This window comes from Saccostrea cucullata, unplaced genomic scaffold (assembly GCF_032062105.1).
Source record: "Saccostrea cucullata isolate Sc308-1 unplaced genomic scaffold, CSIRO_AGI_Scuc_v1 ctg354, whole genome shotgun sequence".
Lineage (NCBI taxonomy): Eukaryota > Metazoa > Mollusca > Bivalvia > Ostreida > Ostreidae > Saccostrea > Saccostrea cuccullata.
Genome location: NW_026940030.1, coordinates 525588 through 548034, shown reverse-complemented (window position 1 = coordinate 548034; position 22447 = coordinate 525588). Strand labels below are relative to the sequence as shown.

The 22447-nt window shown below is 33.4% G+C and overlaps 4 protein-coding genes across 6 annotated transcripts in view; 1 reads left to right on the top strand and 3 right to left on the bottom strand.

Annotated features, from left to right (window-relative positions):
* The window catches only part of LOC134254577 (nucleoporin NUP188-like), a 35223-nt gene extending 32413 nt beyond the window's left edge, over positions 1-2810 (top strand). Inside the window, 3 exon segments of the mRNA XM_062737106.1 lie at positions 6-73; positions 203-332; positions 2310-2810. Of these exon segments, the coding sequence (XP_062593090.1) occupies positions 6-73; positions 203-332; positions 2310-2519 (408 nt within the window). The 3' untranslated portion in view covers positions 2520-2810.
* A 521-nt stretch (positions 2811-3331) lies between these two features.
* Positions 3332-5655, bottom strand: LOC134254590 (E3 ubiquitin-protein ligase TRIM71-like). Its single transcript, XM_062737118.1, has 2 exons — positions 5573-5655; positions 3332-5139 (listed from the first exon to the last, which is right to left on the bottom strand). Exon 2 carries the CDS (start codon positions 5125-5127, stop codon positions 3442-3444), a length of 1686 nt encoding a protein of 561 aa, XP_062593102.1. The 5' UTR covers positions 5128-5139; positions 5573-5655; the 3' UTR covers positions 3332-3441.
* A 4657-nt stretch (positions 5656-10312) lies between these two features.
* Positions 10313-20015, bottom strand: LOC134254575 (uncharacterized). Of its 3 annotated transcripts, none has more exons than XM_062737104.1 (2): positions 19924-20001; positions 10313-12074 (listed from the first exon to the last, which is right to left on the bottom strand). In XM_062737104.1, the coding sequence occupies exon 2, from the start codon at positions 12060-12062 to the stop codon at positions 10380-10382; it is 1683 nt and encodes a 560-aa protein (XP_062593088.1). In that variant the 5' UTR covers positions 12063-12074; positions 19924-20001; the 3' UTR covers positions 10313-10379. The 3 variants fall into 3 exon arrangements, 2 of the variants coding, with proteins under 2 accessions (XP_062593088.1, XP_062593087.1); XM_062737103.1 differs by lacking the exon at positions 19924-20001 and adding an exon at positions 13185-13296; XR_009989335.1 differs by lacking the exon at positions 10313-12074 and adding an exon at positions 18865-19162 and having other exon boundaries at positions 19924-20015.
* Positions 17305-18853, bottom strand: LOC134254576 (uncharacterized). The gene has a single exon (XM_062737105.1). It carries the CDS (start codon positions 18829-18831, stop codon positions 17476-17478), a length of 1356 nt encoding a protein of 451 aa, XP_062593089.1. The 5' UTR covers positions 18832-18853; the 3' UTR covers positions 17305-17475.
* Positions 20016-22447: the final 2432 nt, after the last annotated feature.

Genomic DNA, 22447 nt, shown 5'->3' with positions numbered 1-22447 from the left:
TTTAGCACGAAGTTAAACCAGGCCATTCCCCTCATTCCTTCTCAGATACCAGCTTATTTGATATTATTCCAAAGTAAGATTTATCTAAAAATCTGTGTAATCTGTCTTCTGTTTGATGACTCTTTTTTGGTAGAAATAAAATATTTTTTAAAAAAGTTGTGAGTATTAACAGATTAAAACTTATTAAACTGATCATTTTTAGGTCCTTGATCATGTTTGTGATGGAGAATGCTTTATACATTGTTATGTCACAAGCCATGAGGCTCCTGAGAGACCCAGGTCTGGCACAGACAGACAAACAATTACTGAAAAGAGAGCTGGGTACAGAAATGGTAGGTCATATAATGATACATATATGGTTATGGTGAACATTGGCACACTGAGGTGAAGAAATAACCTTCAGATTCTGTTCATGTAACAAGAGTTTGATGTTTGTACAAGGTGTATATATAGAATTGAAATATTTTAGTCTACCTAAAAATAAAAGGTAATGCAAGTAATTTATGTTTAGAACAGGGAATTTTTGGCTAGTTATACTTATTTCTTTAGTTCACTGAATCTTATATGAAAGCATTCAAACCTAAAAGCAATAACTAAAGGAAATGCATACTATTACATGTACTTAATCCATATACATGTATAACATATTTCCATTTCTAATTTTGTTTTTCTCTGTGATAACTCTTTAAAGTTTGCAGAGTTGATTTCTTGATAATTCTACCGGAATGTAAGTTAGGCAGACTGATAGGTCAGGAGCTAAGATGGCCTAATATGAATGCAAATCTCATGGGCGTCTGTCTCTGCATCTGATGCTAAGGAGGCCAAATATGCATGTAAATCTTGTGCGGCTGTCTTTATGTTTGACGTCAGTGGTTGAGGACTATTGAAATTGGAATGGGAGTCCTCGTGTAATTTAAATCCTATGTCTACATTTTTTAAAATTTATATATCTGCAATTTTATTTCACAGTGAAATAAAAAAAAAAAATAAAAAAAATATGTGTTATTCCATGTGTCCATGTTTCCCACTATTGTTGATGCCCTGACATAGTATACTAACTAGACAGTGATTCCTTAATAAATACAAGGGTTGATCCAAAAGTAATGTCACAGTGTCCATATCTTTTATATTCGGCTTCATATTATCAAATACAATATACCAAAAGATGCACTAATACAAATCTAATAAACATGGAAATTTTCATTTTATAATGTTTATTTAAATTTCTTTTATAGATGTTTAAAACATAAAGCAGAGGGGGTGTCGCCACGTCACAACTTAACGTCACATTTTAAAGTGTATTTTTTCTTAGAATGAAAAATACAAAAATTTAAAAAATTCTAAAAAAGCACCAAATCTCTCATTTTTTTCAAAAAGACACAATTCAAGTCATTTTCTAGTCTTTAATTGAAAATGAAATGACGGCAGTGGTATTTTTGATCATAAACATTGTTGTTTTACTCTCTTGAATTGAACAAAGGGATTGTCGATATGGAGAAAAAACGGTTCGGCGAGTTTAATGCATTTTTGCTTCAAAATATGGGAATCATCACTAGCGACAGTTACGTTAATTGATAAGACTTACAGAATAAAGAATGTAAATAAGAGACTTCTATATAGATGATTTCAGTAATTTTGAGCGGATGATGGTCATTGAATGATCAGCAGAGGGCAAGAAGACCGAAAGATAGGAGATCGGACGTAAACGTTAAATGGTGTCTGACGTTGTCAAAAAACACAGACGGATAGAGCGAAATGTGAATTTGTAAGTTTGCCTTATGCTACTGTTAAAAAGAATTGACAGAGGGCTTAATTATGAAAAGAGTGAGTGTATAATGGTACTACGAATTCGTAAAAAAGTGAAGTTGGTGAAAGTGTTTGCGAATCACAAATATTTTTTTTAATGAGACAAAGTGGAAACGCTTCAAAGTATGACGGAGTGTATCCGTTATATGACGTTATATTTAGGTGCGGCGAGTACCATAAACACACATTGTTTAAAATCCAATATTTTGGAAAGTATACATCATATTCCTTTGAATTTTTCAGATCTGATTTGAAATAAGTAAAGCTTTCATCATGTATAATATTGTTGTTTTACGTCGATTTATAGCAATTTTATCAAAGTTGTGACATTACTTTTGGATCAACCCTCGTACATGTATGTAATTATGGGCAAATATATTTTGCACCAAAACTTTGACAAACTTCCAAAGAAATGCATTCTAAAGAAATACAACATGAAGATACAATTTCATCATCTGCTGATTTTATGTCTCTATTATAAATGATGTATGATATGTTTACAGAACTACTTTTTAATGGAGCTACAGAGATACCTGAAGAGAGGGGCCCCCACTTCTCCCTCCCCAGGCTCCACCCACAGGCAGGCCAGTCCTAAGGGGGCCACCACCCCCAACTTACTGGGTCGCTCCATATCCCAGACAGCACTCATGTCATCACCCGAAATGGAATTCTTTAAATTTGTCCAGGAATTCGTGTCTGCTGTGTTGAAATGAAATAATCTTATATCCATGGATTCATTTATCAAAATGGGATTCACATTTAAACACACTATTTAGCTGTGATGAATTAATTTGATTTAAGTAAAGATTGATTTAGGAGTCATGACAGACCTTGATGCTGGTGATCAGAAGATCAGAGTTTTCTATATAGTCCATGAAGAGTAAACCAAATCTTTATGTGAAGTCTAAGTTGACATTGCTGAGAATTGATGATGATTACCACTTTTGAACTGTGTTCATTACAATGAAGTTGTGTACAGACAGAAATAACATGATAACATGTATGTAACATGTACAGAATTCTGAATAAAATTCTTGAATAAACAGATTGACAGTAGTTTTCAGTATATTTACCCTTGTTATAATTTAATATAAAAATAGAATCTGACTAGATTCTATTTATACTCAGAAAAGTGATTTTAAATTAAGTTTTAATTACATTGCATGAATATTTTCAACAGAATAGAACCACATACAATTACAGGTATGTACAGCATGATATCTAATTCGTCCGAACGAATTTTTAATCTGTCCGAACGAATATCTAATTCGTCCGAACGAATATGTAATTCGTCTGAACAAATAACTAATTCGTCCGAACGAATTTTTAATTTGTCTGAACAAATAATTTTTTTTTACCTGGCCCTCCAGCAGCGCCGTAGTTTGTGGCCCTGACTGCGATATAAATAAAATATATCTCATGCTAATTGAACTTTTAGAGATCTAATTAAATTAGACTGCAAAATTGTTATGAAAAACTTAAGTAAATTGACCATAATAAATCAACATTTAATATATAAAATTGCTTGTAGTCTGTACAGACTTCCAATAAAACAATTTAAGAAAAGCTGTTATTAAGTGAAAACATGTCCACTATTTGCATGCATGTAATGCTATAAAGTACTCTTAATTTATTTTAGTGTAGATATTTAATTTTCTTTACTTTACTTGTACTAATTTGAGCAACAAATAAGTTATCATTTGTATCAGTGCAAAGTCCAAATGGTTCATTTAAACCACAGTATAGGTAACGAAGAAACTGTCCGTCCTGATCTATGATGTGAACACGATGATTGTTACAGTCAGCAGTCAGGATGTGACTCTGACTGTCTGTGGTGATTCCATAGGGACTGAATTCTTTTTTATTTTGAGCAGAAATTAACCCAGTGTATCTAAATCTCAGTTTTCCAGCCTGATTAACCACCACTACTGCATTAGCTCCCCAATCAGACACACAGATATCCAGGTTCTTGTTCTCACTGATGTATTTAGTAAAACTTCCATTAGAGTAGAGAGGTTGACCTTTATCATCAATCTGAATGGTTTGTTTTTCAGTGGAACCAAAGAAACGAACAACTTTTGATTTCCGGTTCTCATCACTATACATGGTAACAAGAAGATCACCGGAGGAAGTATAGCAAACACCTAAAGGTGCCCAGTTCTGTAGTTTTATAACCTCTTCTATCTTTTTATTCTTCACAATGTTCACATTTCTGTTTGATTTATCAGCATAAACTAACTCCCCATTTTTTGTTACTGCTATAGCACTAGGGCCGTTCCCTGATCTAGTGGTAATTGATTGAAGTATTGAACCTTGATTGATGTTGAAGAGTTTTATGCTACTGCTATTGCCTGCTGTCCAGATTTGTTCTTCACTCAGGCAGGCTACTCCATTAGCATTTTCATACTCAGTGTCTATGGTGGTGACAATCTCAGGTTCATCAAGTATTTTCTTGATTGGAGGGAAGGATCCAGCTTCTGGTGATATTTGTTGTAGCTTGCTGTTGTAGCCATATTCCTCTGAAGTAAGTGATAGAGATGAGAGTTTCCCAAAAAGTTGCTGGAATGGTTCTTCCTGAAATTTAATTGGAGTAAAATTTGGAAAAGATGCATCAACTATCGGCGGAAGTTTCCTGAATTTCGCAACTGTGATGTTGTGATGAGTAAACAGAGAGATATCGTTTGACTCTAGAAGCTTGGTCAGTTTTCTGATTTTATCATCAATGTCTGAAATTCTTTGATTTATTTCAGCTCTGTGTTTCTCCAAGGCAGCTTTATGTATAGCTTTCATGTTGTCTACTTCTGCTTTAAGTTTATTGACAAGTTTATCAATTTGTCTGTGCCATTCCTCTCCATGGTTTGTAATGGTTGTTGCGATACCTTCATATCCCTTATCCAACTGACTAATTCTCTTTTCCGCATCTGAGGCAATGTCTTCGTAGATTGGATAGATGCTCTTTCTCATTTCTTCATTTTCTTTTTCAATCTCCATTTTCTTTGTATGGTAAATTTCAATTATTTCTAGAATCTTATGACCAGAGTGGTTTTCAGAGACAATGCAGGCACTACATAATGGAATGTCACATTGTTCACAGTACATATCACAGCGTTTTTTGTCATGCAGTGCACATTGAGGGTGGAGGAGGGTAGATTTCCTGGACTGAAATTTGACGACTTTGTGATCTTTGGATTCATCAGAAATGTGTTCTCCTACACAGGCCTTACACAGATTGACAAGGCATGTATCACAGTGCATCTGTACTACAGCGGTCTCACAAAGGTCACATCGCATCACATCTTGGGCACTGGTGCGGGGGTCCATTTTCGGACTTTTCTGAAAAAATAAAGTTTTCTCAACTTTTATTTGCTGTTATTTAAGATCTGTTCAAGTTTTACATATAAAGGTGCTAATGACCATTAATCACATACGCAGATATACAATGTTGTTTACAGGAAATGTAAAGATCTGAGAAAATACATGTAGTAATTAAATTCTTTATATTTCCTCCCTTTTGTGAGCATACATGTAGTCTGTGTCGAACATGCATTTTTTTTTAAAGATAAACAGCTGAGAGACTTTTGTCAATAATTATAAAGTTATGCATTTGTTGCTATCTATTCAAGGAATGTCCTCAAATACGACCCAGAAATACGACCTAGTCTGATTTTATCATTTATGGGTTTTTTCCCTACTATACATTCCTAAAGCAGCTTTTGAATATATCTTATTAAATGTTTGATTTGCATTAAAATATAAACAAACAAACCTGGTGTCTAAACGGATGATCTGTTTTAAATTGTCTCCTCCATTGTTTGAAAATTAATTTTTGTACATTTAAACTTCCTTATCTATCTGATGGCCACGTGACTTCGCCATTGTAATCTAGAGTAGTTCCTCTTTTCTTCTATAGTAACAGAATTGAAATTGACACCCCCCCAATAAATACATATTTAAAATATTGGAACTAAACTGTAGATTTTAAGATAGAAAACATTGAAGAATACAAGATCTATGTAAATACCATTACAAGATATATACATTGTTTAAAGAAGCATTACATGTATTACTTGTTGCTTTATTTTTTCTTTTCGAAATTGAATAAAATGTGAAGGAAATTTTTTTTAACAAGTGATCATTATTTCATTTTGATTGATTGATTGTATACTGTTTAACGTCCCTCTCCAGAATATTTGATTTTGAAAGACTGATCATTTTTAGGTCTTTGATCATGTTTGTGATGGAAATGCTTTATACATTGTAATGTCACAAGCCATGGGGCTCCTGAGAGACCCAGGCCTGGCACAGACAAACAAACAGTAACTGAAAAGAGAACTGGTTACAGAAATGGTAGCTAATATAAAATATACGATGTATATTGTAATGTCACAAGCCTATGAGGCTCCTGAGTGACCCAGGCCTGGCTCAGACAGACAAATACAGTAAAACTCGTTTAGTACGAACACGGATATAGCGAATTCACGGATATAGCGAAGTTATCTTGGATCCCCAAGCTATGTGAACTTAACGTATAACTTTTACGGATAACAAATTATGGATATAGCGAAGTAATTTAATAGGTCCCAGTGACTTCGCCATAACTGAGTTTCACTGTAGTTACATGAAAGAGAACTGGTTACAGAAATGGTAGCTAATATAAAATATACGATGTATATTGTAATGTCACAAGCCATGAGGCTCCTGAGAGACCCAGGCCTGGCTCAGACAGACAAATAGTTACTTAAAAGAGAACTGGTTACAGAAATGGTAGCTAATATAACAAATATGTCTTCGATAATAAAGAACATTGGTAAACTGAGGTACAGCTATAACCTTCAGGTTTTATTTGTGTAGCAAGTGAAGAATGTGTGTATACATACATGTAGGATTGAATTATTCTATGTTTACTAATCTCCAAATAAAAGATAATGTAAGTTATTTATACGAATTTACGTTCATGGGAATCTCTGGCTAAACTCATTGTTAGATACTTTTTTCTTCACTGAATACAAAAAGCAATGTCAAAAGGTTAACCATATGCTGATTTTATGTCTCTGTTATAAACAATGTATGATATTTTTTACAGAATTACTTCTTAATGGAGCTACAGAGATACCTAAAGAGAGGGGCCCCCACTTCTCCCTCCCCAGGCTCCACCCACAGGCAGGCCAGCCCTAAGGGGGCCACCACCCCCAACTTACTGGGCCGCTCCATATCTCAGACAGCACTTATGTCTTCACCCGAAATGGAATTCTTTAAATTTGTTCAGGAATTTGTGTCTGCTGTGTTGAAATAAATGAGCTTATACCTTTGGATTTATTTATATAAGTGGAATTCACATTTGAATGCTTGTTTTAGCTGTGATGATTTAGTTTGATTTATTAATAAGTATAGATGAATTGAAGAGTTATGACAGAACTTGATTGTAGTGGTCAAAAGGTCAGAGTTTCCTAAATAATCATAATGAGTAAACCAAATCATTATGTGAAGTCAAAGTTGACATTGCTCAGAAATGATGATTACCACCTTAGAGCTGTGTTCATTACAATGAAGTTAGTATACATACAGAAATAACGTGGTTACATACATATACATGTTAATTGAATATATTGTAACATGTACAGAATGCTGAATAAAACTCTTGAATAAACAGTTATAATTTAATTTAGAAAAAAAGAAGGGGAATAAATTATATTCGTATTCAGAAAAGTAATTTTAATATGCATAGATATCTGAAACAGAATAGAATCACAAATAAGCACAGGTATACACAGCTTAAAGAAATATATCTGTTACATGTAAATGCACAGGTAACTCACAGGTACTGTATTACATATTAAATGTATTTGATATTTGGCTAAAATGTATTTAACAAAACTTCAAAGTGTTCACTCTAGAAAATGTTTTTATTTAAAAGTACATGTAGTTTTTAAATAAACATTCGCAAAATGACGATTGAGAAAGAAGAAAGAGCCGCTGGAATGAGGACATCTTGATCATCTTTGCACCCTGTTTTGTTTTTATTTTAGTATTTAATTTTCCTTGATATAACTTCAAAAAATTAACAACCAGTATCCAAACCCATTTAAACCCATTTTTCTATAGACTGTACGTCATTTTCAGTGCCAAATTATCACAATATGAAAGCTGAGGACCAAAATAAACCAAACTGGAAATGATCTGGATCTTTATCTGAGGCCAAGGGTTTGCATCACACCAGGTTAAAAGAGTGTTAAATTGTCCTGAAACAATTTTAGAAACATGAAAACAAACAATTTTAATCGTATGAAAATGATAAGAAATCGGTACTCATGGTAGTCTAATATCATCTCAAATAGTCTAAATCATCCTTAAAGCGGTGTACTTACGTTCTAAACGCCCAAGGACCAAAAGGCATTTGTGTGATGATGCACTGCCAAATCCCCGGATTTAAATCCCATTGAACACATTTGGAATATTTATAAAACATGTCAACCCCCCTCCCCCTTTCCACACAATTTTAACGGTTTGGAAAGATCTAGGCATTACGTGTGACAGCAGATGGGCCAATCTCCTATTCAGGGGTACATAGTATCCAACAGTAAAGGATGTCCTGCAGTCATTAGAGCGAGTGGTAGTCCTACTCCAGAGTGAAATATGCATCATTTAAAACTTCAAAAAATGATAGGTAAACACTTAGAAGCTTCGTTCAGTGTATAATTTTTTTTTAAAAATCAGTTTGATTTAGAAAGTTTTGCAATGCATATTTCATAATATTTTTTGATAAACACCAATGTACTCGATTGCCTTCTGCCAAATACGGGAGATCAGAGACTTTTCATGACACGGTCACATGCTTCTTAGTACTTATTATATACCTAATGTGTATCACTCAATTTTACTGTTGAATTTACGCTATCACGTGACGTCGTGATCCGATTTTCCGGATCACCAACATGTTGCTTTCTGAATCCATATCACCACTCTCTGAAACTGATGACGTAGTACGCAGAAACGTGACGTTATTTTTCTTGCGCGTTAAAAAGTCCCTTGTTATAACGCTTTGTTTAATGGATAAATATTATAGAATTCATCTCTAAAGTTTTATTTTGCCAAATAGAGCTAGTTATAAATGGGTATATAATAAATTTATCATTATAACAGTAACTTGATCCGAAGAGCCGTATCACGTCTCGTTGACAGGCGCGGATCATCAGATCAAACTCGACGCTTCGCGTCTCGTTTGATCTGACGATCCGCGCCTGTCAACTCGACGTGATACGACCCTTCGGATCAAGTTACTGTTATAATAATACATATTTATATTTATGCACCTTTCTGTATCTCTCTGTTCAAATCATGACCCCGCCCCCCCCCCCCCCCCATGATTAACCACATTCTTAGTTTAGATTCAAAGTATTAATTCAAGACATAGCCCCCTTTCCCTTTTAGGGGTTAGTCAGGACAACTTGTGCATCTAAGCTATCCAATATTTTGATTTGATTTTTGTTTTGCCACAGTCAGATGGCCCATGATCCATGTTTGTTAATCATAATATATGTTCAGATGATTCTTGTGAGCAGTTTGCCATTCATAATTATGCAAAAATGCAATTATCATTGTGATTTACAGTATGCTGAATAGAATGCACATCAAAATGTAACGGTACAGAGTACATGTACAAATAAACAAGGGCACCAAAAGGCAGAGCATTACCTGACAAAAAGCATCTTTTTTTCCAAAACTGAGTGTATAATTTTAATAATTTTAAACTCCTATGTCCAGCACAGATTTATCATTTCAATTGCTGTTTGTGTTAGTAATGGAAAAATAAAATTGATTTTATAATGGATATAAGTAATTTTTATAATACCGAATACATTAATTGATTTTTTAAAAAGCATTTATTCCTCTCAACAATGATTTTTGATGCATCAACTAATATAGAGAATGGTCTCGGGTAAAATATTTTCATGGATGATATCTGTGCAGTGATTAAAATTAACAAGATTTGTTTGTGAATCACTGATACCCCTGTATGGCAAAATAGCGAAGATTAAACTTTTCTTACGTGCAAACTCCCTGGAAACACAATTCTGAAACATGAAAGTAGGCCAAGGTTAAAGTTTTTTCATAAGTACGGAAATCTCCCAGGTCAAAGTTAAAAGATCAAGGTAATTGGTATCCAATGAAAGGGTTTTCCACAAAAAACATATGTGATGTAAGGAAGCCCTAGCCCTAACCCTTCAAAAGTTATGGCCAAGGTTAAAATTTTTAAAAAGTAGGCCTAACTCAAAGGTCAAGGACAAAGGGTCAAAGTTCTTGCTATCAAATGAAAGATCTTGTCACAAGGATTTTATATGTAAAAATGAAAGCACTAGCCCTTACCCTTAAAAAGTAATGGTCAAGGTTTGCTTTTAAAAGGTAGGTCAAATACAGTGTATATTTCTGGTACATGAATAACACTCAAGAAAAGATAGCTGCTTGTAGTTTATACATACTACCAATAAACAAATTATGGAAAGGCTGTTATAAAATGAAAAAAAATGTTCAATATTTGTATGCCTGTAATGTCTACAAAGTGCTCTTAATTGATTTTAATGTAGATATTTAATTTTCTTTACTTTACTATTTCCACGCAGAGCAACAAATAAGTTATCATTTTTATCAATGCACACTCCAATGGGTTGACTTAAACCACAGTATATGTAACTGATAAACTGTCCGTCTTGGTCTATGATGTGAACACAGTTATTGTCATAATCAGCAGTGAGGATGTGACTCTGACTGTCTGTGGTGATTCCATAGGGACTGAATTTTCTTTGATTTTGAGCTGAAGTATTGCCAGTATATCTAAACCTTAACTTTTCAGCATGATTAACCACGATTACTGCTGTAGCATTCCAGTCAGAAACACAAATATCAAGGTTCTTGTTCTCACTGATGTATTTAGAACCAGATGAATATGAATAGAGAGGTTGACCTTCATCATCCCACTGAATGATTTGTTTCTCTGTTAAGCCTGAGTAACGGACAACTTTCGAGTTATAACCAATACTACATATGATATCCAGAAGATCACCAGAGGAGGTGATGCAGACACCTTTAGGTTTCGAGTTCTGTAGTTGGATCACAGTCTCTATCTTTCTATTCTTCACAATGTTCACAGAGGCTTCATATTCATCAGAATAAACTAGTTCCCCAATTTTTGTCACTGCTATAGCATCAGGACTCCTCCATGATTCAGTGTTAATTGTTTGAAGCAGTGTACCTTCATTGATGCTGAAGAGTTTCATGCTGCTGTTATTGCCCGCTGTCCAGATTTGTTCATCACTCAGACAGGCCACATTGTACAGATATCCAAACTTAGTGTCTATGGTGGTGTCAGTCTCAGGTTCATTAAGTAACTTCTTAACTGGAGGGGAGGATCCAGCTTCTGGTGATATCTGCTTTAGCTTGCTGTTGTAGCCATTTTCTTCTGAAGTAAGAGATAGAGTGGAGAGTTTCCCAAAAAGTTTATGGAACTGCTCTTCCTGAAATTTCATGGGAGTAAAAACTGGAAAAGATGCATCAACTTTCGGCAGAAGTTTCCTAAATTTTGTAATTGTGTTTTCATGATGAGTAAACAGAGAGATATCATTTGACTCCAGAAGCTTGGCCAATTTTCTGATTTCATCATCAATGTCTGAAATTCTCTGATTTATTTCAGCTCTGTGTTTCTCTAAAGCAGAGTTGTGTCTAATTTTCATTTTGTCTACTTTTTCTTTAAGTTTCTTGACAAGTTTATCAATTTGTCTGTGCCATTCCTCTCCATGATTTGTAATTGCTGTTAAGATACCTTCATATCCCTTATCTAACTGGCTTATTCTCTTCTCCACATCTGAGGCAATGTCTTGGTAGGTTGGATAGATGCTCTTTCTCATTTCTTCATTTTTACTTTCAATCTCCATTTTCTTTGTATTGTAAATTTCAATTATTTCTAGAATGTTATGACCAGAATGATTTTTAGAGACAATGCAGGCACTACATATTGGAATGTTGCATTGTTCACAGAACATTTCACAGCGTTTGTTGTCATGTAATGTACATGGAGGGTGGAGGAGCGTAGATTTCCTGGACTGAAATTTGACGACTTTGTGATCTTTGGATTCATCAGAAATGTGGTCTCCTACACAGGCCTTACACAGATTAACAAGGCATGTATCACAGTGCATCTGTACTATAGCAGTCTCACAAAGGTCACATCGCATCACATCTTGGGCACTGGTGCGGGGGTCCATTTTTGGACTTTTCTGTAACATGAAACATTTTTTTTTTATGTTCTCCATGTATTATTACTGCCCATCAAGATTTATGTAAGTATTACATACAAACATAGAAGTGACCATATAACACATAGGCAGATCTAAAATGTTATTTGCAGGAAATGTAAACTTCTGAGAAATTCCCTTTGTGTCTTTCCTTTTGTCAGAAAACATGAAGTACGTGTGCAACAATTAATTTTAGCCTCAATGGTTTTGTTGATAATTACAAAAGCTGTGCATATGTTGATATTCAAGAAAATGAACTTGAAGTTTTGTTGAAGTTCAGCATGTGCAAAAAATTTATATTTACGATAGCTACAAAACTGTGGTGTACATTAAAGTGAGAACTTTTACAGTTTTTAAATATTTCATTGATTAGCAGTTAGAAAGTGTCACTTGATATCAATTGCTCAAAAATATTTATAGAGTAAATTCTTTTTACAATGGTTATATTTAAAATAAAATACACCATACTTTAGCTAACTAATCGCTGAAACTCTATTTGTTTATTGATGATGGGCAAGTTGGACTATAATAAACTCTGGAAAGTTGTTTTCCCTGTTTATTTGGTCTAAATCCTAAGATTTGATTTATTTGGTCTAAATCCTAAGATTTGAAACAGAAAGTACATTGCAAATGGCGGATTCTATAGGGTCTTGTCTTTATACATGCCATGCTTTCAATAACAGCTTCAGAGACCATTCATGTTCAACGTTCCTTTATTGATAAACATATATCATTTTTGCAATTTTGGTTTTCACAAAAAATACACAATTAAGCAGGTGCATTTTTTTTAAAATATGTAAATTTTTTGAGATATTTTTTTCGCCAAAAATATTTTTTTTTATGTATTTGTTTTCAAGTGATACTTTACATCTGTTTATCAATGATATATTTATAAATTGTGAAAGCGTTAACTTTTCCCTGTCATAGTTTTGTAGCTATAGATAAGTTTTTGCACATCTTGACCTTTGGCAAATTCTTAAAAGACCTAGCCTGATTTTATCGTGAATTTTTTAAAACTGTTTCTACTACATGTACGATCCAACAGCATCTTTTGAATATTTTGTATTTTTATTTAAAAATAAACATACAAACCTGGAATCAGTATTACATAAAATATGTCTCCTTAAAATTATTTGTTTCTGTTAAACTTCCTTTTCTACCTGTAGTTACCTAATGGTCATGTGATTTCACCACAGTATTCTAGAGTTGTATTGTAGAGTTGTCCTTCTTTTCTAGCTGTTACGAGCTTTAACCCCCCCCCCTTGTAATGGCAAGTAATTGAAAATGTTGATATTATTTCTTTTCAGAATGTTAGATATACTAGGACATTTTCCATGTTGAGATATTTTACTCCTAAACTTTGCGAAAATTTGTATGAAAGGGTAAAAAGTATTAAGCTGTATAATAAGATCAAGTGGAATTTCTTTATCCTTAGGGAAAACGACCATATGTTTATTCTAAAGCTAACACATACATGTACATGTACGGTATATTAACATATAGTTAAAAATATGCACCAGTAATATTTAAGCATGTTTTAAGATACTAGTATACAGGGTGTTTCAGCAAACATGTCCCGACTTTGTGGTTTCAATATCAAGTTAAGCAGTATAAACGAAAGCATTTTTTGCAAAAATGAAAACCACATGACCAAACAATTTTATCAATATGAAAGTTGAAGTAATTCTGAATCAATTATTTTTTTAAGACAAACATTTTTAAAGATTGAACGCCAGCAGCACTTTTCAAATTAACGTCATTTTTACGTGTTCTAAAAAGTCACAATATTTTCAGTCAGCATCCTCATTTTGTGTCTGAAGTCCTTTATGACATATATTTGGACATTTTTAATGAAAAGTCTGTTTCATAGAAAGATGGTTTTCATGTGAGTACTTTTTAACAAAATCTTAAGCACTAATATTGGTGATCTCTGAAATTTTCTGTTTGTATTGTTTAGTTTATGAAAATCAATAGATCCATTTTTGAAGAAAAAAAAAAGACTGAAAAACTAATTTTTCTAAATGTAACCAAAACTTTATATGAAAAAATGTAATGATTTTATTTTATATTGTTTATATTATGATGATATTGCAAGAAAATGGGCTTTAAACTATAGTTATTATTTTATAAATATATTATTATTGTGCAAAACTGTAGACATAAAAAGTCGGGACATGTTTGTTGAAACATCCTGTATAATTTGTTTTGATTTACCAAGAATATGGATTATACAGAGCACCAGCCATTCTTAGCTGTGGCCTTTACAGCGCCATCCATTGACCAGGCATGTCATTCATCTTTTGGAACCCTGACATCTTGTGTGAGAGATGTGTTTGTGTTAGACTGCTAACAAAGATAAGGTCTAATTAACTGGATTTTAATTTGTTGTTGTAGAGGATGCTTAACTAGAAGTTATGTAGTGTCTCTACTCACATTATAAAGAAGACTACATTTATCCAGAACATTTTCAGGAACAAATTTGATATTGATTATTCATTTATTAGAGATTGCAATGTTTAGAATTATTGATGACCAAAGTATGGTGCCTGTCAAGCAAAAACACACCATTATTAAATTTTTAAAAAATATGTCTAGGGGTTTATATTTACATTTTTGTTTTTCTCTCTTTTAGCCTGAAGTTAAACCAGGCCATTCTCCACATTCCTCCTCAGATACCAGTATATTTTATGTCATTCCAAAGTAAGATTTAACTTATCTAATAATCTGTGTTACTGTCTTTGGTTTGAAGACTCTTTCTTGGTGAAAAATACGTTTTAAAAAGTTATTTGTAGGTCCTTGATCATGTTTGTGATGGAGAATGCTTTATACATTGTAATGTCACAAGCCATGGGGCTCCTGAGAGACCCAGGCCTGACACAGTTTTGTTTTGTTTGTGTTTAAAGAAAAGAATGTGTTTTATTTTATGTTTTCCTAAAAATGAAACCTCAAAATAAAAGGTAATGCAAGAGGCCCCAATTTCTCCCTCCCCAGGCTTCACCCACAGGCAGGCCAGTCCTAAGGGGGCCACCACCCCCAACTCACTGGGCCGATCCATATCCCAAACATCACTCATGTCTTCACTCGAAATGGAGTTCTTTAAATTTGTCCAGGAATCTGTGTCTGCTGTGTTGAAATGATATGAGCTTATACCCTTGAGTTCATTTATCAAAAATAAGATTCACATTTGAATGTTTGTTTCAGCTGTGATGAATTTATTTGTTTTAGCTTATATGGATGAATCGAGTCATTAGAGACTTTGATACAGCTGGTAAAAAGGAAATAAGAGATCTCAAATAATCCACGAAGTTTATATCAAATCTTGATGTGAAGTCTTATGTTGACAATGTTGAGAAGTGCTGATATCCACCTTAGAGTTGTGTTCATACCTATGAATTACTGATATGGACAGAAATAACATTATTACAAACTTGTTAACAAAACATATATTTTCTACTTGTAAAGAATGAGGAGTTAAACTTTTGAATAAACGGTAGATTATGAGTTTGCCTCATATGTTTATTCATTTAAAGATTTATAGGTTCCATAACTATCGCAAGTTTTCTCAAACTCTCATTTCCTTATTTTAATTTTCAAGAGATGCAGTACTTGCAAACCTGTTTCTCCCATTCTGCAAATAACGTATGTTTGGTAAATAAACAAGGCACTGAAGAAGGTGCCTATTTTGCTGGTATTGTACAGTTATCTCAATTTGTCAAAATGAAAATAGAAGTGTAAACATTTCTTGCTTACGTCTGAACCTGTATTTTTGTCATCATACCTATATAACATGAAATACAGCCAGTTTAGATTGCCTTAGATATATGTATAAACAACCCATAGGAATTGTCTTTATTGTTTCATTTTCATCCCTTATCTTTTTCAAATCATTGATCTTTTATTTCAAAGAACAGATTTGAGATTTTTTGGCTGTATCATACTGACAAATCCAATTCTGAAAGCATGCGAGTGATATTTTTTGTCACCTGATCAATTAATTTCATATGAAAATATATGCTTCTTAGTTTCAGGTTGGACAAACTAGGACTAATCTGTAAATTGTGCCTTTCATTGTAAAATTAGAAAATATTGGCCAGATCTGTGCATATATTAAATTGGGCAGAGCCATGATTCTTTTGATGTGGATGCTCAAGTGGAAGGGGATTTGAGGGCTGTCCAGTGTGAAGTCCTGGTGGAACTCGATCAGGAGGCGAAACCTCCGGAAGCTAGCAATGTCGGTTCCAGTAATCTTGAAAAGAGGGGGTCAACCAGATTGGGGTCAAGGAAAGGGGCCCACAGCCACACCAATCACACAATTTCTTTTATTAAATCGTATATTTAAGATAGAAAAAAGGGGATGCATGGATTGCCCCCACCTCATGGCCCCCTCCAAATCCGTTAGGTAAGCTGACACTTATGTTGAAGGATTCTGGGATAGTGTAGATTCTATAATTGTTAAAATCATAACCCCTGGGTCTATTAATGTTGGGAATCTAATATTGTTTTTATAATGCATGTAAGTAATTTTTATACTACAGATTACATTAATTAATTACTTTAAAAAAAACATTCATTCCTATCAAAGATGATTTTTTGACACACCAACTATATAAAATAGTTGAATTTACACAATGTTGTGTAAATATTAAAGAGGCTGGGGGTGGGGGATGGGGGTTGCAGCCATTTTTAGACTATTTCAATCTCCTTTAAAAGGAGAGCTCCATATAAAGATATACAAAAATGATCAAATTTTAAAACTAAAATGTATGAATTTTTTCTTTGTCAAATGATAGTTAACAGCTAAAGATACCGTATCTAAAAAAATAAATTAAATCTGGTGGTAAATTTGGTATTAATTTGTTGTTCCAGCCTCCTTAATATGGGTGTGCAGTGATTAAAATTAAAAAGAATAGTGGCAAACATATACCTGAAAAAGGAAAAAAAAAACCCAAACATGATATATTTAAACAGAGACTATGGTGACTGTACTATATATATTGAATTTTCATTTTTTTTTACATATCGCTAGATCGGTCACAAATAATATCTTTTTTGGTACATGAATCAATCTCAAGGAAAGATGACTGTTTTTATTCTGTACAGACTACTGTGAAATCACTTATATTCGTGGGGGTTTAATCTTCGTTGTTTTTGAGGAATGGAAAGACCCGTGAAACCGTTACCACCATGAAATGAAAAAAAAATCCTTATTTTTCAACACTTCCCCACACATCAATACTTTTTTCTCAACCTCGAAATGACCCAACGAAAATATGTGATTTGACAGTAACCATAAACAAATTGAGGAAAGGCTGCCATAAAATGTCTTTATGAAATGTCCATTATTTGAATGCATATAATTCTATAAAGTACTCTCAATTCGATTTTAGTGTAGATATTTTATTTTCTTTACCTGACTCTTTCCATTTTGAACAACAAACAAGTTATTATATTTATCAGTGCAAAGTCCAATAGGTTCATTTAAACCACAGTATAGGTAACGGAGAAACTGTCCATCCTGGTCAATGATGTGAACACATTGATTTTCACAATCAGCAGTCAGGATGTGACTCTGACTGTCTGTGGTGATTCCATAGGGACTGAATTGCATCTTATTTTGAGCAGAAGTATGCCCAGTGTATCTAAACCTCAGTTTTCCAGCCTGATTAACAACCACTACTGCTTTAGTCCACCAATCAGACACACAGATATCCAGGTTCTTGTTCTCACTGATTAATTTAGTACAACAGGACGTTGAATAGAGAGGTTTACCTTCATCATCAGACTGAATGGTTTGTTTCTCTGTAGAGCCAGAGTAACGGACAACTTTTGATATCCCAGAATCATCACTATACATGATAGCAAGAAGGTCACCAGAGGAAGTGATGCAGACACTTAAAGGTTTCCAGTTCTGTAATTTAATCAGCACTTTTATCTTTTTCTTCTTTACAATGTTAACAGACATGTCATATTCATCAGAATAAACTAGCTGTCCGCTTTTTGTCACTGCTATATCACGAGGCATGTTTCCAGACTTTGTGGTAATTGACTGACACAGTGTACCTTGATTGATGTTGAAGAGTTTCATGATGTTGCCAATGACTGCTATCCAGATTTGTTCTCCACTCAAACAAGCCACACTTCCAGTGCATTCATAACCAGTATGTATGGTGGTGACGGTCTCAGGTTCATCAAGTAACTTATTGACTGGAGGAGAGGATCCAGCTTCTGGTGATATCTGTTTTAGTTTGCTGTTGTAGCCATGTTCATCTGAAGTAATAGATAGAGTAGAGAGTTTCCCAAAAAGTTTATGGAACTGTTCTTCTTGAAATGTCATTGGAGTAAAATTTGGAAAAGATGCATCAACTTTGGGTGGGAGTTTCCTGAATTTTGTAACTGTGTTTTTGTGATGAGTAAATAGTGACATATCATTTGACTCCAGATGCTTGGCCAGTTTTCTGATTTCATCATCAATGTCTGAAATTCTCTGATTTATTTCAGCTCTGTGTTTCTCCAAGGCAGATTTATGTATATCTTTCATGCTTTCTACTTCTGTTTTGAGTTTCTTGACAAGTTTATCAATTTGTCTGTGCCATTCCTCTCCATGTTTTGTAATTGCTGTTAAGATACCATCATATCCCTTATCTAACTGACTAATTGTCTTCTCCACATTTAAGAAAATGTCTTGGTAAGTTGGATATATGCTTTTTCTCATTTCTTCATTTTCTCTTTCAATCTCCATTTTCTTTGTACTGTGAATTGCAAATGTTATGACCTGAATGATTTTTAGAGACAATGCAGGCACAACACATAGGAATGTCACATTGTTCACAGTACAGCTCACAACGTTTTTTGTCATGCAATGTACACAGAGGGTTAAGGAGAGTAGATTTCCTGGACTGAAATTCGACGACTTTGTGATCTTTGGACTCATCAGAAATGTGTTCTCCTACACAGGCCTTACACAGACTAACAAGGCATGTATCACAGTGCATCTGTACTATAGCAGTCTCACAAAGGTCACATCGCATCACATCTTGGGCACTGGTGCGGGGGTCCATTTTTGGACTTTTCTGAAAAAAATTGTGTTCTTTATTGCTGCTATTTAAGCTTTATTCAAGTTTAACATATAAAGATGTTTCTCATTAGCATATCTAAAACGCTAGTTTAAGGAAATTTTAACATCTGAGAAATTACCAGTTGTAATTACACTGTTTAGGATTTTGAATTTTCTTTTGCCTTTGTATTTTTCTTTTTATAAGTATACGTGTAGTCTGCATTGAAGACATTGCAATTATTTAACTCCAAATATTTGCAGTATCTGTTCATTTTCTTTGCAGAGGTTGCACATATTGAAATGAAATATGGTATACAGATTTATTAGAATATCTGGGTTAGCTTCTGTTTTGGGTATAATTTAGCCATTTTTGACAGAGTTATGCCCCATGAACATAGAAAAATTCCTATTATTTTCAGTTTTCGTTCATTTTCTTTGCAGAGGTTGCACATATTGAAATGAAATTTGGTATACAGATTTATCATAAGAATTTTTAGGTTATTGTCTGTTTGGGTACGATTGAGCCATTTTTGACAGAGTTTTGCCCTTTTGGACTTGAAAAAATTCTATTTTTTTCAGATAAACAACTGAAAGGATTTAACTTTTTAATTACAAAAGTTGTTTATTTATAATTGCTTTCCAAGGAATGTCCTTAAATATGACCTAGATATATCGGTACTTCCTATCGTAAAACTTTTTTTCTACTACCAGTGAACAGCAGCTTTTGAATACATTTTTCGGAGTTCCTTGATTTGCATGTAAAATAAATATACCAACCTGCTGTCTGTATGAAGCTTCTTTAATTACCGATCTCCTACCTAGGTTGAGATTTCAATTTATCTTCTAAACTTCCTGGTGCACATGTGCCTTCACCATTGCAATTAAGAGTTGTCATTCTTTTCTTGCTTTAACAAAACTGACAGTGAAATGCAAAGCCCCCTCTCAACCCCCCCCCCCCCCTTTCCAGTAACTTCACAAATCATCAAAGTGGAAAATATCAAATAAAAAAATGGCTAGGCAAATAACATAATATTACATGTATAAAGTTTAGCATTATTATTTGTCACTTCGTTTTTTCAAATGAATAAAATATGATGAAAGCTGATAGGTAGAAGCAGGAGATGACTGATCTGAGCTTTGTGGACTCCATTGAGTTGAAGATCTATTATTAAGGTGGATTGTTTTCATATTTCTTGTATTTAAAATTTAATGAAATTGTCACAGAATCAAGAAGACAACATCACTAAGTGAAGGTCTTGTCGAGGTCATTACCTTTTCCCTGGGCAATAAGAATGTAATTTTACTGTTGTCAGTCATGCAATATGCCTACTTTTATTTCTGTGTTGAAATGAAATAATCTTTAACCTTTGGATTCATTTGTCAAAATGTAATACACATTTGAATGCTTGTTTCAACTGTAAAGAATTGATTTAAGTAAAGATTAATTGAAGAGTCATGACAGAACTTGAAACTGGTGCCATGGTGGTCAGAAGAAATGAATTTTCTAAATAATCAATGAAGAGTAAACCAAATCTTTATGTGAAATCTAAGTTAACATTGATGAGAAATAATGATTACCACCTTAGAGCTGTGTTCATTACAGTAAAGTTCGTGTACATACTATACGAAAATAACGAGGTTACATTCATGTTAAAAGAATATTATGTAACATGTACAGAATGCTGAATAAAATTCTTGAATAAACAGATTATTTACCCTTGCCTTAATTGAATAAAAAAAGAATCGGACTAACTCTATTCGTATTCAGTAAGGTAATTTTAAATGAAGTATTTATTACATTGCATAGATATCTGCAATAGAATAGAACCACATACAATTGCAGGTATACCCAGCTTAAAGAAATACAATATATCTGGTACAAGCCTTTCCTTTTTTGGCCATATTTTTGAGGCCACCTATTTTGCCAAATTATATTTATGTAATAGTCTTATACTGGGAGACCAATTGTTATTGCATAATTGTATCATAATTTTTTCTCAGGAATTGTGTTTTAAGGTTACATTGTCTCCCAGTCTTTTTTATTCAGTTTTATGTATTATATTATATGTTGTCATTTCATAATAAATGACATTTTTCTGGAACAAACATGTCTTGTGTTATTTGGCAAAAAACAAGCTCAATGTTGTCAGTTGAGTTTTTAATTCAAGGAATGAAAGCTGAACTTAAATACAATATATCTGGTACATGTAACTTACAGGTACTTTGTTACATATTAAATATACAGTAAATCAAACCGATTAAAAAAAACAAAACATTTCCGCTAATAACAAATACAAAAAGATTTTGCAATATATATCTAATGATCTTTTTTTGATAAACATTTAGCAATGTACATTTACTTGATTGCTTTCTACCAAATACGACAGAGCAGAGACTTTTCATAACACGGTCACATGCTTATTCGTACTTGTTTTATTTTTTTGCACCTTTTCTGTATCTGTACAAATCATGACCTGGAGGGGGGGGGGGTTAAGAATGAAAGCCACAGTAAGTCGATGAAATATATAAATATTCTTAGTTAGTTTACATTTAAGGTATTATTTCAAGTCCTAAACCCCTCTCCCTTTTTTGGGTTGGTGGAGACTACTTGTGCATTTGAGCTTTCCAATGTTGGATTAATTTTTGCTTTGCCACAGTGCTCAACTGAGCAATGTGGCACATGGTCCATATTTATTAAATATAGTGTATGTGAGAAAGATTCTCATGAGCAGTTTGTCATTCATAATTATGCAAAAATGCAATAAAGTTGTACACATCAAAATGTAACGGGTACAGAGTACATGTATATCTAAACAAGGGCACCAGAAGGCTGAACAATACCTAGCAAAAAGTTTATCTTTTTCCCAAGACTGTGCGTATAATCAAAATAATTTGAAACTTGTATGTCCAGTACAGATTTATCAATTTTATTGCTGTTAGTGTTAGTGTTGGGAAAAAAATAGAATTGCTTTAATAATGGACACATGAAATAGTTATTTCTATCAAACAGAATGAAGATTAATGAAACATTTAAAAATCATTTATTTTTATCAAAAATGATTTTTTTTACGCCTCAACTGTGCAGAAAATAATGTCAGGTAAAATATTACCATTGATAATATCTGTGCAGTGACTAAGACTGCAGTGGTAAACATGATACCTTGAAAAAAGATAAACACATCCCAAAAGGATATATTTGAACAAAGAGACTATAGTTAACACTACATATTTATTTTAAATTATCACACATGACTTACATATGTCATAAATATAACATTTTTTTCTAGCATATGAAATAAAT

Coding starts and splice junctions, on each gene's coding strand:
- LOC134254590 (XM_062737118.1), bottom strand. CDS start 5,127: ATGGACCCCCGCACCAGTGCCCAAGATGTGATGCGATGTGACCTTTGT.
- LOC134254576 (XM_062737105.1), bottom strand. CDS start 18,831: ATGGAGATTGAAAGAGAAAATGAAGAAATGAGAAAAAGCATATATCCA.
- LOC134254575 (XM_062737104.1), bottom strand. CDS start 12,062: ATGGACCCCCGCACCAGTGCCCAAGATGTGATGCGATGTGACCTTTGT.